The sequence below is a fragment of the Nothobranchius furzeri genome, chromosome 9 (assembly GCF_043380555.1).
Source record: "Nothobranchius furzeri strain GRZ-AD chromosome 9, NfurGRZ-RIMD1, whole genome shotgun sequence".
Taxonomy (NCBI): domain Eukaryota; kingdom Metazoa; phylum Chordata; class Actinopteri; order Cyprinodontiformes; family Nothobranchiidae; genus Nothobranchius; species Nothobranchius furzeri.
Genome location: NC_091749.1, coordinates 43,723,693 through 43,739,231, shown reverse-complemented (window position 1 = coordinate 43,739,231; position 15,539 = coordinate 43,723,693). Strand labels below are relative to the sequence as shown.

The 15,539-nt window shown below is 42.0% G+C and overlaps 2 protein-coding genes across 3 annotated transcripts in view; one reads left to right on the top strand and one right to left on the bottom strand.

Annotated features, from left to right (window-relative positions):
• LOC107381742 (E3 SUMO-protein ligase PIAS1) overlaps positions 1 to 15,539 on the bottom strand; it is an 88,936-nt gene that overhangs the window by 42,632 nt on the left and 30,765 nt on the right. The gene's annotated exons all lie outside the window — the stretch shown is intronic.
• LOC107376890 (zinc finger BED domain-containing protein 4-like) overlaps positions 12,842 to 15,539 on the top strand; it is a 4,570-nt gene continuing 1,872 nt past the window's right edge. The window contains exons 1-2 of the mRNA XM_054748965.2: positions 12,842 to 15,145; positions 15,252 to 15,408. Of these exons, the coding sequence (XP_054604940.2) occupies positions 13,987 to 15,145; positions 15,252 to 15,408 (1,316 nt within the window). The 5' untranslated portion in view covers positions 12,842 to 13,986. The remainder of the gene's footprint in view (positions 15,146 to 15,251; positions 15,409 to 15,539) is intronic.

Below are 15,539 nucleotides of genomic sequence, written 5' to 3'. Positions count from 1 at the left end.
CCCATAAACCCCCACTGAGGAGGTTTTTAATGCAGCATTCTTCTGTGTTGGAATGAGAAAGAAAACTTTAGCCAACAAAGGATTTTCTTTGTGAGGCCAGAGGCCATAACTCTCATAAAACACTAAGATGAAGTAGCTGCAGCAGGAGAAAACAACAGAAAAATAAAAACCCTACAAACTACAGCAGAAATTCAGCTAACAAACAAAAATATGTTCAAAAGTCAGAATAAATGTCAGAAACATCATGTTATGTCTTTTTTAGCAGTGGTAATAGTTGCTTTTACTGCTGTAAAAATAAAAGTAACTTGTACTTTTATTTCTGGTACAGAATAAACAAAAGCCCCTGCATTATAGCAGACAGGGCAAATAGTTCTTGAGTATATCAAATCAAAAACAACTTAGCTGTCTCAGTGTTCGTCAGACTAAGCAGCAAATAAAGAGACAAGGAGAGATGAAAGTGCTGTTTTCTAACTAACTGTGTGAAAAATCATGCCTGTAAACAATCAACGGGCTTGCAGATAAATATAAGACAATTAAGATAAATTATAGGTGTAATGGAGTTTAAAGAAAAATCATCAGGCAGGATCCAAACACTCAACTACAACTGTGCCTAGGATCAACATTATCCCTTCATCTTCTTTAATGACACACAGAATCTCCTCTCATACACAAAGTACAACCTGGTGCCCAGCTTTTATGTATAACACACATCACATGTGGTGTGGTAAACAGGATTAAACTCTAAAGCCTGCATGGTTTTATTTGAGTTTGCTGCATTAAACTGACGTTTAAACAGTTCTAAACGTCTGCTGTGGGAAGCTTTCTGTAGGAAACCGCAGCAGCACCTTTTTGCTCAGACGTGAAAAAAGAAAATAACAGCTACTGCTAGAAGAGACTGTAATTAAACACTTCCTTATTTAAACATAGTCGGACTCCTGTCCTGACCACTTTTATAGCTGTTCATCAGCAGAAGAATAAATGATAATGTTTGATCAGAGCTGTAGAAAAGCATTGATCTAGAGACAAACAACACATCAAGTTAGTGGTGCGTTAGAAACATGCATGCTCTCATATATCAGCCTCTGAGATCTTTTCTATGGCTATAAAGTCCCGTGCTGTTTGTTATAAAAGGACACAAATGAAGCTCATCAAAATATGCAATGACTCTGAGCTTTAGTGTCGTGGCCTGGGTGTGAAACACACACCTCTGTCTCTGGTTCTACTCTCTCACCAGACCAACAGTAACTGAACGTTTACAAGGAACTGAAAACACAAATGTGTTAATGTTTACTGTAAGTCCTGCTTCACTTCTGCTGTTTAGCTTTCAGAACCTGCAAGTGCAAACAAAACAATTCCTGTTTCACATGAAAGCACAACATGTTACAGGCAGCCTCCCCAGACCTGGACCTGTCCTCGAGTATTGATGTCAATCAATCAATCAATCAATCAATCAATCAATCAATCAATCAATCAATCAAAGCTTTATTTATAAAGCGCCTTCCGCAACCCTGTCAGGAAGCCCAAGGCGCTGAACATGGTACAGTAGAAGTACAAATCAAAAATAAAAGCAATTCAGAAATAAAAGCAATTCAACGGATGCGCGTTTTACAACCTTTCTCTAACCAGTTACTGACGCTGCTTAACGGTTAATAGCTGGTTAACTGGAAACCACTGACTGTGTGAATGACTGATTGTCTTGTAAAGCACTTGGGGTAGGGCTGGGTGATACAGCCTACAAATAAAATCTCTGATTTTATATTTTTTTATTCGATTCACGATTCTTTTCCTGATTCTCTCTCCCCCGCAATTATTAAGAATAGCAAAAAGTACAAATGGAAGGCACTTTAAAGCCTTTTTTTTATCACAAGCAAGACAAATGTAATCCTCATTTCTGAGATTAATAATGAATAAATGAACACTCTCTTGGAATAAAAGTGCCACGCTCCACTTCCGCCACAGCAAACCCAAACCGGTACCAAACAACAGAGGATTTAATTCCTTTCTTAGGAAAAAACTTCTCACTCTCACCAGTGCCCATGGAGTCGCTTGCTGTTACTGTTTCGTGTGTGCTGTGACGTTGTCGTGGTTATGTGAAACTAACGCCTCGGAAGCTCCGGGGGGCAAAAAAAGGAACTATTACATAAAAATTCAATATACATTCTTTTTTAATCACCCGCAACAAAAAATGTGAATTATTTCATTCAATCCATTTATCGCCCAGGCCTACCTTGGGGGGGGGGGGGGGGGGGGGGGGGGGGGATGGGGTTTCTAGGACTCTAAAATGTGCTATATCAAATACAAGCCATTTACAATAAAAGCTTTAAATGTCTCATTCACTTGAGACAACAGCTCGGTCAACAACCGAGACAACAACAAAAACAAGCTTTTGGCACTCCTGTTTCAGGAAGTGGTAGTTAATTGTGGGAGTGGGGTGTGTAAAACTGTAGCCTGGCCTGCCAGACTCCTCCTCTGTTTAATTCTGCACAGAGAAAGGGTCTGGGAACTCTCCTATTCAAATAACCCCACCCCGTGAGAATTCTAACCGAGCCAGTCAGCGCTGAGTAGCGCTCGTCACACACCACAACGCCGAGTTCGTCATAAACATGGCGACTGAAGCGGAGTTCGCTACGGCTCTTTCCTCTGTTCTAAATGACTTGGACACGTCTTTAAAACCACAACAAGTAGAAGTGCTAAAAGCCTTTGTTATAAAGAAAGATGTTTGTGCTGTCACCAGAAGCTAGGGCTGGGCGATATGGCAAAAATAGAATATCACGATTTTTCCAATATTTTATCACGATTTCGATTTTATTACTTTTTTTAATCCATGAATAGCATAACTTCAATTGCGTATTAAAGAAGAGAAACATTGAATAAATAAACATTTATTCATATTAGGGATAATCAACACAGTGCTAACACACTTATATTTTAAACTCACACCAGAGATGATAAAAGCCCTGAGAGAAACAATTACAAAAATCAGTTTTTCTCGTTTTTCAAGTAACTTAACATAAATTAAAATCGTAAACATATTTAAAGTGCAAACATGTCAATTGCAAACGTATTGTGCAAACATTAACTTGTTCAAAAAACTATGTAGCTCCCAGTTGCTCATGTAGAGGATAGTTAGGCTCAAATACGGCTCTGATGTGTGGCTGGACCAGAGATCGCTTGTGGTAGCAAAAAACTGCGCATTCTGGATATTTTCTGCAACTCTCACTTTGCATTCAGCGTACATGCGTGGAATGGCGGTGTTCGAAAAATACTTGCGGCTGGAAAACTCGTAACGCGGATCCAATGTTTTTATCGTTTTCTTAAATCCCACTCCTACTGTTCGCACGGGACACAAATCTTTAACCAAGTGGTACGTCACTGCATCTGTCACGCTGTTCCATCGTCTGCTGTCTCTGTCGTAGGGAGTGAGTTTTGTGAGTGTTTGTTAGCGTTTGCTGCCTGGAAGAAGCACTAGCCGCTGCCGCTGCAGCCGCAGGCTTTTTAGCTTTAGCTGCCAGCTGGCTCTCATTGTATTGTTTGGGATGCCTTGTTTTCAAGTGATTAAACAAGTTTGTGGTGTTGCCATCACTTGCCTTGACGCTCTCCTTGCAAACTTAGCAAATGACGTTTCGCTGCTCTTTGTCGTCTGGTGAAAAACCAAACCAGTTCCATATAATGAACGAGGCGTTCCTCTTCGGAACGAAAACCTTGTTGTTGCTCTCAGCCGCGGCCGAAGCCATGTTTGTTCACACACAGGTGAAAACAAGTGGGGCACTAATATATTACTATGACTCACTCTGATTGGTTAAGGGTCAAACAAAGGCGTGTCATTCGCCGGAGGTAAGTTCCCTTTTCAGTCAGAGGCAGAATTTCAACAGCAGAGCTGTGAATCGTGATAAAAAGGTCTCTCAAAAATGACAGACCGTCAGATGTGTAGATCGTAAAACGGTCTAAAATCGTCATATCGCCCAGCCCTACCAGACGCCATTTTTGACTAATGCTAAAAAACCACAGCGTCACGGACATCACACACAGCGACGCTCAGTTTCTCATAAACAACGAAGACAGCAGCGGAGTTTGCTGCGGCTCTTTCCTCTGTTCTAAATGACTTGAATGTCTTTAAAACCACAACAAGTAGAAGCGCTAAAAGCCTTTCTTCTAAGATAAAAGATGTTTGCACTGTCGCCAGACGCCATTTATTACTACAGCTTGGGGAGAAATTATGACACATCTCTAAATGAAGTAAATTTTTCTAGTGCAGAGAGGAGACATCCCATAGAAGCACCGATTTGATCTCATTTCAGAGAAAAATTGAACAGGTCAGATGCACCTAATAAATAAAATGACTAACAATCTCAGGAATCTGTTTCTTTGCTTCACTGTTCTGGTGCTGAAAATATCACTAATGCGGATCGAAGTAGATACACAGATGAATGCACCTCTTATTTATTATTTGGAAACTACATTGACTGCAGCTGGCAGAGGCAAATATTTTTTTCTATTGATACACGAAATTTACAGAATCATTTTAAAATTTAATAAGGGAAGACTGCAGGAGGGAGTGGTAAAATACAGGGGGTCCCCAGCAAAAACAAGAAACTTTATGAGTCTGATGAAACCTGCTGGTTTTCCATCAGGCAGTCACGGGGCAGCTCCGACGACCCAGTGGCTGTGCTGGGTCAATGTTGTTATCGAGCTCAGTCTGGCTAGACAGAGGGTGAATGAGCCGAGGCTACGTCGTGCTCTGCTTAAGAAGTGTTATTTTCCCGCCGCAGAAGAATTGTCCAACGTGTTTTTACGCTTTTTCCGAGACATGTCACGTCGCTAAGTTCTTAGCGCTGCGCGCTAACATGTCAATAGTGCAGCATAGCCTGCTGGAGGTTTTAAGGGTTCAGATGAATCACCCGACCTCTCAGGCTGCTCACGCATCGATCTTAAGTTGTCGCTGTTGCGCTCACGCCGTAATACAGTATTAGATGCGGTTAAAGTCAGACATGAAAATATAAATACATTTTACATGAATTAAGTGATGCTTAGCCTGGTGGGGGGAGGAAAACCTGGCCTAATAAGCACTGGAGGAAACCCTGTCAAGATCGTCAACACTCGTTTATCTTAATGCTGTTGAAACATGTAAACGTAAAAGCATTATATCCACTGCTACCTTTCTAATTTTAAACTCAGTAACTTATGCTGTAACTTCACCTTGCCCTGCCTGCTCCTCCTTGCTGCCTGCCGGTGTCGGTACAAGATCTGCTCGGGGTCCGTCGACTGCCGATGACGTCAAAGTAGTTGACTGGCTGAACATAAACCTTACGGAATTACGTAATCACGTTACGTTGTTATCACGTTACGTTGGTCCAGGCAAAGCTTTCTGTTGGAAAGATGGACAACTTTTACAAAGAAATCCATCATTACCTCTTTGAAAATACACTTTTAGCATAGAGCTGCATGTATATTAGGGCTGAACGATTAACTGCATGTGCAATTAAATTGCGATGTGACAAAAGGAGATTTTCTAAGTGCAAAGGCTGCAATTTGGCAGCGAGTGGTTAGCGCAATGCTAATATACGTGGAAAAACCCATAGGAATGCTAATGCTAATATCAACGATTATATTCTTACAAATTATGAATTAGAAACGTGCCAAATGATTACATTTGGAGTCTAATAGAAAGTAAAACTACCATCAATCAAATAAGTATAGACAGGTATTTTAGTAAAGCCAGAAAACTTTTAACTCCAGAGTTTTGGCTAGCAGCTATGAGCGTAACTGAACTACGCATGGACAAGACGTCAAAAACTAAACACAAAATACTTCAATAAACGGGACACACTTTTTTCCTGCAAATACAATTTCACAGGTGTTGCTAATACCTATGATCCTTCAAGGGATGTGCTCAAAGAGGAGTTCAACATTATGAATACAATATAGTGTTTTATTTTACAAATAACATTATAAACACAAACTTACGTCTTAAGAAACATTATTTTAACAATGAAACTGCTAAATTCTTTCCAACAGTATAGATGTGTAGTGTATTTTGTCCGAGTGGGTTTGCCGTACTTTGACGTCATCGGCAGTCGAAGGACCCCGAGCCGATCTTGTACCGACACCGGCTGTGATCACAAGCGACAATATAGTAGTTCCTGCTGCTTCTTCGGGAAACAGCGCAAAAAAATTAAATAAATAAATAAATAAATAAAACTTGGGATCTTGTAGGCGTGGCGGTGGGATTTCAGCCGTGGCGGCCCGCCCCGACTACGCCTATGTAAGGGAAACCCTGGAAATATAAGATCAAGAGGTGGATTTACTCAATATTCACACAGTAAATATTCAAGATTTTTACATTTTAAACACATAAATCAGAAGATTTTCATTGTGTTTACTTTGGTCATGCTGGCACTGGCCTTCTCTTTTTCCTTTGTGGTCAATAAACATCAAAACTGACCGTAATTGTATTTATTTGGTAGGCAAATGACTTGTTTAGATAATCTTATAAATCAGTCTAAAGATGAGTCAATATGAACATAAGGGTTGATGACAGCCCTGCTCTTCACTGGTTAGAGGCCTGTTTCAGCTCTACTCCTCCTTAAATATAGTAATTTAGAAATATTAGGATCTGATTTCTATCACTCAACGGAGTGTCTAAACTTTACAGAGCTGTTCTCTGTCAGTACGCGCAGTAGAAGTAAAGGATCCGGAGGCAGACGCCCATATGTGAATGTAATTCTGCTTCTGGTCTCAGGCACACTGCAGTCATAAAAACACATCAGTCAAACACAGACGGCTCCTACAGCAGGAAGCTCAATCGCAGGTGCAGCACACAAGCAGCAGCTGGCTATGGATTTTCAATATGTAGATGTGATTTTCCAACACACAACCATGATGGGAATAAATCAATAAGGTCTTGTTCAGGATCTCCAGCCTCATAAGTACAGGAACAATCAGGTTAACCCTGGAGGAGCTGCTGGTGACACAAGTGGTCAGAATCTATGAAATATACGTGTTTAAGTGTGTGTGTGTGTGTGTGGTGGCGGCGTCTGTCGATCATCCCCCCCCCCCCTCTCTCTCACACACACACCAAATGCCAAACATCCCCCTCCTCACTCTGTTGCTAGAAGGCAAACATGCACAAAAGAGATACACAATGGCACAAACACTGCCACACATAAATATCACACACACACACACACACACACACACACACACACACACACACACACACACACACACACACACACACACACACACACACACTGCAGATGTGTTGGATTCCTCTGGCTTAAAAAACAGAGAACATACAGAGCACTGAGAGGAAGTATTGGAGGTGAAATAGATGGAACAATTCAGTGATCTCTCACTCGCTCGCTCGCTCACTCACTCACTCACTCACTCACTCACTCACTCACTCACTCACTCACTCACTCACTCACTCACTCACTCACTCACTCACTCACTCACTCACTCACTCACTCACTCACTCACTCACTCACTCACTCACTCACTCACTCACTCCCCTCCTTCGTACCAATCAATAACAGCCGAGCATCCTGTGGCTTCATGCTCAGCTTGTAGATGGATGTATTGGATAAATCTTTATTCTCTGACAAACGTTGATCATGGTTTGACCAAACGATGTCTGAACAGTAGGGTGCCTCCTTTTCTTGTGTTACACGCAATGCTGGATGTGTTAAAGTTTCTAACAGCTGAAAATCCTTAACAACTCAGCGACTGATGGAAGAAACAACAGAAGCCATTTTACTCGTAATCAGTAAGATCAAAGATGAATTTATTTTTAGTTCGTCACCAATTTGCCTAAATAAAGTAAACACAAAACAACAGGCAGAGCAACAGGAATCTATAAAAGGTGGATATGGATAATGGTATAGAGACAGACACACTGAACATATGGCAGATATATATCTAACTGATGACTAATAAAAACAAAACCATCTATGACCAAATTATAAATGTTGATTGTGCCTCTGACGAACAGCTGTAAACATCAGTCGGTCATGATGACATTATTTCTACTGCTCTTTGGAAACAAACCAGAAACATTCTGACTGAAAATGTACTTTTTAATGTGAATCAACATCTGGCCTCTGTTACCAAATCAAATGCACTGAACTGCTAAGACTGCAAAGCCGCCTGTGAGATAATTTCATTGTTTTCTGAAACAACTTGACATGTAGGCGCAAATGGAAGCTGCAGCAAAGGCATCTTAGAGAAAGAGGATCTGACACACAGCCCAATAGCGTTAGTGCTTCCTCACAAAAACACACACAGGTCAGACACTAACGCAGGTTTGTCAAAACTTGACATGTGTACATTTTATGGCCAGAACTTTGCATTAAACTAATCTTAATTCAGTCACAACGTTCCCATAAGAGTGGAGGTGCCCAGACCAAAACATCACTAAAACTGTCCAAAACCCAGAAGCTTAAAAACCTTCAAGCAAAATAACCAGATTAACAGGACCAACACCAGACTGCCCAGCTCACTGACAAATACGCTAAGCAGGAGTTAAGGGGTTGACACACTTTTATTGGCTGCAGATTTTAATATTTCCTTGTTCAACTACAAAGTTAACAGTGAGAGTGCAGAAAGGACGTACAAACCACTGTGGGACACAAGGTCTCGTCCTGGACAGACCCCTTGGTGTGTCTGCTCTCCACCTCAGTAAACAGCTCTGAGGTGTGATAACAAACGTTAAACCAGAGCGTTCCACGGTGAGGTACTTTACGCCTGGGAGAAAAAAGCAAACTGGACAGCACAGCGTGAATCAGGTGGAAGGTTCAGCTGTGTAGTAAATACAGAAACAATGAGGCGACATGAGGTGAAGGACAAGTGATCTCTGGCTGTGGTGTGTGAATTTACTTCTAATTAGGGCTGCACGATAAAAGGAAAACCTGCGATATTCGATAACAGCGATTAATATTGCGATGACGATATTACTTGCGATAAATAAAAACTTAACTCAGGAACAAAAATGATCAAAAACAAAGAAATAAAAAATTGTAAAAATGAGAAAAGCAAAAGATGCGAGGAAAGGGAAAAATAAAATGAAGAAGAAAAGGCGATCAGTGGATCCCGGGAAAAGCAGAATCAGCAAAAAGAGCAGAACAAAGCTAACTCAGGTGTTTGCTAACCATCAAAATGAAGTGCTACCCGCCTCGGGGGCATGCATCTAACCTATGAGAACCCACCAATTTAGCCAAATGGATGAAGAGCTCTATTTGATGTGTTAAAAAAAACATAATACTTCCATTTGATTGACAGAATACATTATGTGTAGCAAACATTTGAGCTCACAGTTTATTGCGATATTTATCTGTTCTTTGCGATATGCATATTGTGCATGCTGACATCACGATAACGATATATTTACGATATATTGTGCAGTCCTACTTCTAATTATATAATTAACTAAATTAAGCCCATCAGCCAAAAAAAGATGGATGTATTGAGCATCAGTGTTGAAAACCATCAGCCATAATCTGCCTGATGGCCAATTTGTGAGCACACGGTTGCCTCTGCGAGTAAATAACACTCAATTTAGCAAATTTTTTGCCAAGATTTGTGTTTTTATGACTTTTTCTTAAAGATCCACAGACACCCAGCAGACTTTCGTCAGACTGGAGAGCAGCATGTAGGGTAATAATTTTCTGTCCAGAGCTGGTGAGAATGACGGATGAAGCGATGATGGGGGATGGGGGAGAAAGAGCCTGCAGCTGAGCCTCCAAACCCAATGAAATTCTCCACAGCTCTAGTGAAAACACAAGAGGGAGGGGGAGGGTGGGAGGTGGTGGTTTGGAAGGACACATCTGAAAAAAAAATCACAATACTGAACGTTCTATAGTGCAAACGCTGCACTGCTGAACAAGAACTCTTTTTTTTTATTCAAATGAATATAATGTACACATTATATATGTTTATAGATTCCCTTTATCTCTGCATCAGCATGAACTCCTGACACTTTAATTTGCTGGAAACTGAGAAAAGTGTTGATGACTCATCCTCAGACCTTTGAACAAAATCCTGTCAGATTTGTGATGAACAAGCAAAGCTGATGCAGAATGTGGGCTTACCTCTTTTACAGGAAACATGTAACTAAAGTACAGGGGCCTCATTTATCAAGCTTGCTTACACACAAAACGGGGTCGGAAAACTGCGTAAGCAACTTTCCACGCAAACTTTGGGATTTATCAAAGAAAATTTAGCTGAAAAATGCACGCAACTTTAAGTTGACTAAGGACCTGGCTTATGCACAGTTTGGACATGGAGAACACCTGCAGTGCTGCTGCTGAGAAGGATACAATTATGAAATTCTGCAGCATTATCACTTGTACTGCTTCGTTATCACACAGAACAAGACCCCCCCACATGAACACACACACATGCGTGCGCGCGCACACACACACACACACACACAGCCTGAAGCGCAGAATACGGAATGCAGAATATCAGCAGGGGGACAGATTGAGACAGAATGTCATGTGTCTGTGACAGTGTGTGTCCTGTCACCTTGACCCAACTGATCATGCGCCCTGGCTAGTTGAACAGGAGAGAACTCCGTTTGGGTGACTGGTTAGCGTGCGTGACTTTCACTCGGGAGTCTGGGGATCGAACCCCGATTGGACCTTTTTTTTTTATTTCCAACACAGATCTCTCTGAAGAATTCACAACATTGATGGCTTCAGCAACGCTGTGCCACTCCGTGGATTTTCTCTTACTTGTTTTGCAAAAGCCCTTCCTTTCATTTCTCCACCTCGCCCACAGGTACCTCAATTTCTGCTTCTGTGAAATTGCGCTTCCTTGATCTGCCTTGATCTACGGTCGTAATGTCATTGGCGGAGTGCTGCAACAGCCGGCTTATGTATATGCATGAGATCCACAAGGCACTTTGCATTGACTATTTATGGCAGTAAGTGGGCGTGGTGAGGGCAGGATGTGACTAAAATGCAGCTGAGAAACATTCTCGTTAGTCTCCGATTTATGAAGCGGAGATTGCGTGCAGCAGTGTGTACTCCATGTTTGATAGATCACAAACCTACTTGGCGTAAGTACATTTTTTTGCTGAGCTTAAGTACGGTTTTAGTAAGGATTCTACGCAATGTTTGATAAATGAGACCCCAGGTCATTTTCTGGTTAGGTGGAGGAAAAGTAAAACTATTTATGCATGTTTGTCAGAGAAAATCTACATTCATGTTTTATTAGTCCAACACGCTAAAATAACATTCGTTAGTTGAGCTCCTGAATAATAATTGAACCTACAGTTTAATCTTTAAGCATCCTGTTGCTGTTTTCAGCTTAATGATTACTTACCAAAAAGCCCTTTAGGGGTCATGTTTCTTTTTAGGTATTATTTCTAAAATCTGACTCCCATCAGATAATGTTTGGCTCACATTTTGTAATGATGAGCTTCATGTTTATTTAATCTTTAGAGGTGCTCTACATACCTGTTGCCGGATACCACATGTGCAAAAAAAGAAGAAAAAAAAACTAAGAAAAATCTTGTTTTTCTAAACCTAACTGTAACACTTTTCAGGTTTAATTGTCTATGCCTAACCATCTCTACAAATGACACCAAGCCAATCTAAAAGACAAAACACGCCTCAGATATTCTCTCTCTCACACACACACACACACACACACACACACACATGCGCGCGCACACACACACACACACACACCTCCTCCTCCTCACCTCCATCAAACACACACCTGCTAGATCTGAGAACAGGCCTAATGAAACAGGCAGCACAGAGGCATGTTGGATGAGGACGGACAGGTTGGAATTGGCCAGTGGCCGAGCTGTCCTGAATGGGCTGTTTTATCTGTCTGGAGACACAGTGTCCTCCGATAGTGGACTGGTTGGCATGACGCTCAGGTTTCTGAGAAAGACCCATATAGGTTGACGGGCTCCACATGCTTTTATTATGACTTATTTCCTGGGCCTCACATTCAGCTCTGATTTTGGTCATTAAAATATTTATAAAACCATATTTTGTATGTTTATTCTGTATATTTTTTTCTAACTACATGCATTGAGAAACAAGGTAAACAACTCTTTTGCTGTGCTGGAAAAAGAACCAAGCAATGCATTTATAAAACCACTGCATGATGTATGCATTACTTCTGGGTCCTTGTTTCATCTACCCATCCATCCTTCATTCCATCCCATAAAATGGCTACGTCATTAGGGTTAATTTAGAGACAATCAAGATTAGAAAATTTTTACTTTATGTGGTTAGATATAGAGTTGCACGCTAGTAGGAAATAGCAGGGGTGGGGAATCCAGCTGTGGAGGGGTATGTCTGTCAAAGAGATATGCATGATTTTATTTAAATGCTCTTGGGAAGAGATCCATCCATCCATCCATCCATCCATCCATCCATCCATCCATCCATCCATCCATCCATCCATCCATCCATCCATCCATCCATCCATCCATCCATCCATCCATCCATCCATCCATCCATCCATCCATCCATCCATCCATCCATCCATCCATCCATCCATCCATCCATCCATCCATCCATCCATCCATCCATCCATCCATCCATCCATCCATCCATCCATCCATCCATCCATCCATCCATCCATCCATCCATCCATCCATCCATCCATCCATCCATCCATCCATCCATCCATCCATCCATCCATCCATCCCAGCTGCTTTTCCAAAGTCGGGTCGCGTAGGCAGCAGCCTAAGCCGAGAGGCCCAGACTTCCCTCTCCCCAGTTACCCGGGCCAGCTCTTCCGGGGATTCCCAAGGCACTCCCTGGCAAGCCGAGAGACATGGTACCTCCAGCGTGTCCTGGGTCTTCCCTTGGGTCTCCTTCCAGTTGGGCGTGCCCAGAAAACCTCACTGGGGCGGTGTTCAAGAGGTATTCTGACCAGATACCCAAGCAACCTCAACTGGCTCCTCTTGACATGGAGGAGCAGCAAATCTACTTCGAGCCCCTCCCAGATGACAGAGCTTCTCACCCTGTCTCTAAGGGAGAGCCCAGTCACCCTGTGGAGAAAACTCATTTTGGCCGCTTGTATCCGTGGTCGTGTTCTTTCGGTCACTACCCAAAGCTCGTGACCATTTATGTGAGGGCAGGAACATAAATCGACCGGTAAATCAAGAGCTTCAACTTCCGTCTCAGCTCTCTCTTCACCATGACAGATCGGTGCAATGCCTGCATCGCTGCAGATGCAGCACCAATCCGCCAAGAGATCCCACGTGCTATATTTCTACCCCCCATAAACAAGACCCCGAGATACTTAAACTCGTCCACTTGAGGCAGGACCTCATCCCTGACCTGGAGGCATGCTCCAAACAAATGATTTCTAAATAAAACTCACCTTAGGCAATTTTAATTGTGTAAAAATCAAATGCTGTGGATTATTTTAAATTAAATTGGACGATGGTCTTTTACAAGATTTCACTCATTTATTTCTCAATGTTTGTAACACTCAGCCTTGCCTGGAGTCACGTTTTTTATTATTTGATAAACTCCTATAATTTATCAGCATTTAAGACATCAGGACCCTTTACATGAGCTCTTCTTGATTCTCCCGAGCATCTTCAGAAATCTGTCATAAGCAATATGCTTATGCTCAAGCTAAAAAAGAACAAATATGCAAAGAGCAACCACAGACATGCTCTATGCATGAACAGACTATATGCAAAAAGTAGGGATGCTCCGATCCGATCACGTGATCGGAAATCGGGCCCGATCACGTGACTTTTAAAAGATCGGAATCGGGTGTTAAAGATTGGATTTAGCCTTATAAAACAACAAGCATGACATTTTTAATCAATCTTGAGTTTCAAATTGAATAACAATGGCTTAATTTTGTACCAAGTTTCACTTCCTCAATAACAACATGACAACACCATACGGCAGCCATAACGTCACACGTTTTAAAGTGGACCGCGGAATTCAGTTAGCAGTTAGCTAGCAGGCTAATGCCCGTCTCGCTCCAGGAGAGCAAAAAATGTCAGCGGTTTGGAGTCATTTTAAACTGGAGACCGAAGGCTGTCCAACAGCCACTTGCAACGTGTGCAAACTGAGTGTTTCACGTGGCGGAAAAGACAGAGCTGCTTTTAACACCACGAACCTGATCCGGCATCTTAAGAACAAACATCCAGCTCAATATTCCGAGTTCACCGCGGCAACGCAGATCAAAACATGGAGCCAGCCGACACTGGAAGCTATGCTGAAAAACAAAGAAAAACTTCCTAAGGATAGCGACAAGGCCAAGAACATCGCAGCCAAGATAGCTGAATTTATTGCACTAGATGACCAGCCGCTGTCTGTGGTTTCAAACGTAGGATTTCGCCGTCTCATGGAGCACCTGGAGCCACGGTACGAGTTACCTTCTCGAAGCTACTTTACAGACACAGCTCTACCCAGCATTCACAATAAGCTACGTGACCACCTGTTAGTCATGTTATCAAAGGTGTCTGCTTTTGAGTTTACCACAGACATATGGAGTTCGTCTGTTTGTCCAATGTCACTGATCAGCTTCACTGCACAATGGATCGACTCGAGTTTTAATTTACAACGTGCTACGTTAAATGCGCAACATTTTCGCGGATCTCACACAGCAGAGCATGTGAAACAGGCTATCGGAGATATGCTGAACAGTTGGGGAATTGAAAAGGAACGTGTCCATGTAATTGTGCGTGACAATGCGCGAAATATGAAGAGAGCCATGGAGGACTTGGCTGTACCGAGCTTGGGCTGTGTTGCACACACGCTTCAACTAGTTGTGCACGAGGGTCTGCTCTCTCAGCGCAGCGTCACAGACACAATGGCTAATGCCAGGAAGATAATAGGCCATTTCAAACATTCTCCTTTGGCCTATTCACGCCTGGAAGATATCCAGATTTCTCTGAAGATGACCGTGAAGCGCCTGCAGCAGGATGTGCATGTTAGATGGAACAGCAGCCTCTATATGCTACAGAGCATTCTGGAGCAAAAGCGAGCGCTCAGCATCTATACAGCTGACCACAACCTCCCTGCTACACTAACAGCTAGTCAGTGGACCCTGATGGAGAATACAGCTGAAGTGTTAGTTCCCTTGGAAGAACTGACTAGGGAAGTGAGCAAGGAGACTGCAACTGCAGCAGATGTGATCCCTGCCATTTCAGGTTGGTTTTGTTTTATTTTCTACATTTTAATTAAAGAACACACAATGCTTTTTTTATATTCTAAATAAGTAATAAACTGTTATCCGTCTATTCTTTCTCTAAACAGCTCTCAGACGTGTCCTGTCTCGAGAGCAAACGACTGACCAGGGTGTTCGAACCATGAAAAGAACTCTCCTAGAGGCAGTGGAGACTCGCTTTGCTGAGGTAGAAAAGGAACCACTCTACAGCATCGCCACTTTAGTGGATCCAAGATACAAAGACAGGCAAGTAGAATTAATGTACATTTTTAATTTGATTATAAGAAAAGAAATTTTCAAAATTGTAAGTCAGCCAATGTCTAATTATGTTTTTAAAATTTAGATTTAGCTCTGTTAATGATTAGAGAATTATTTAC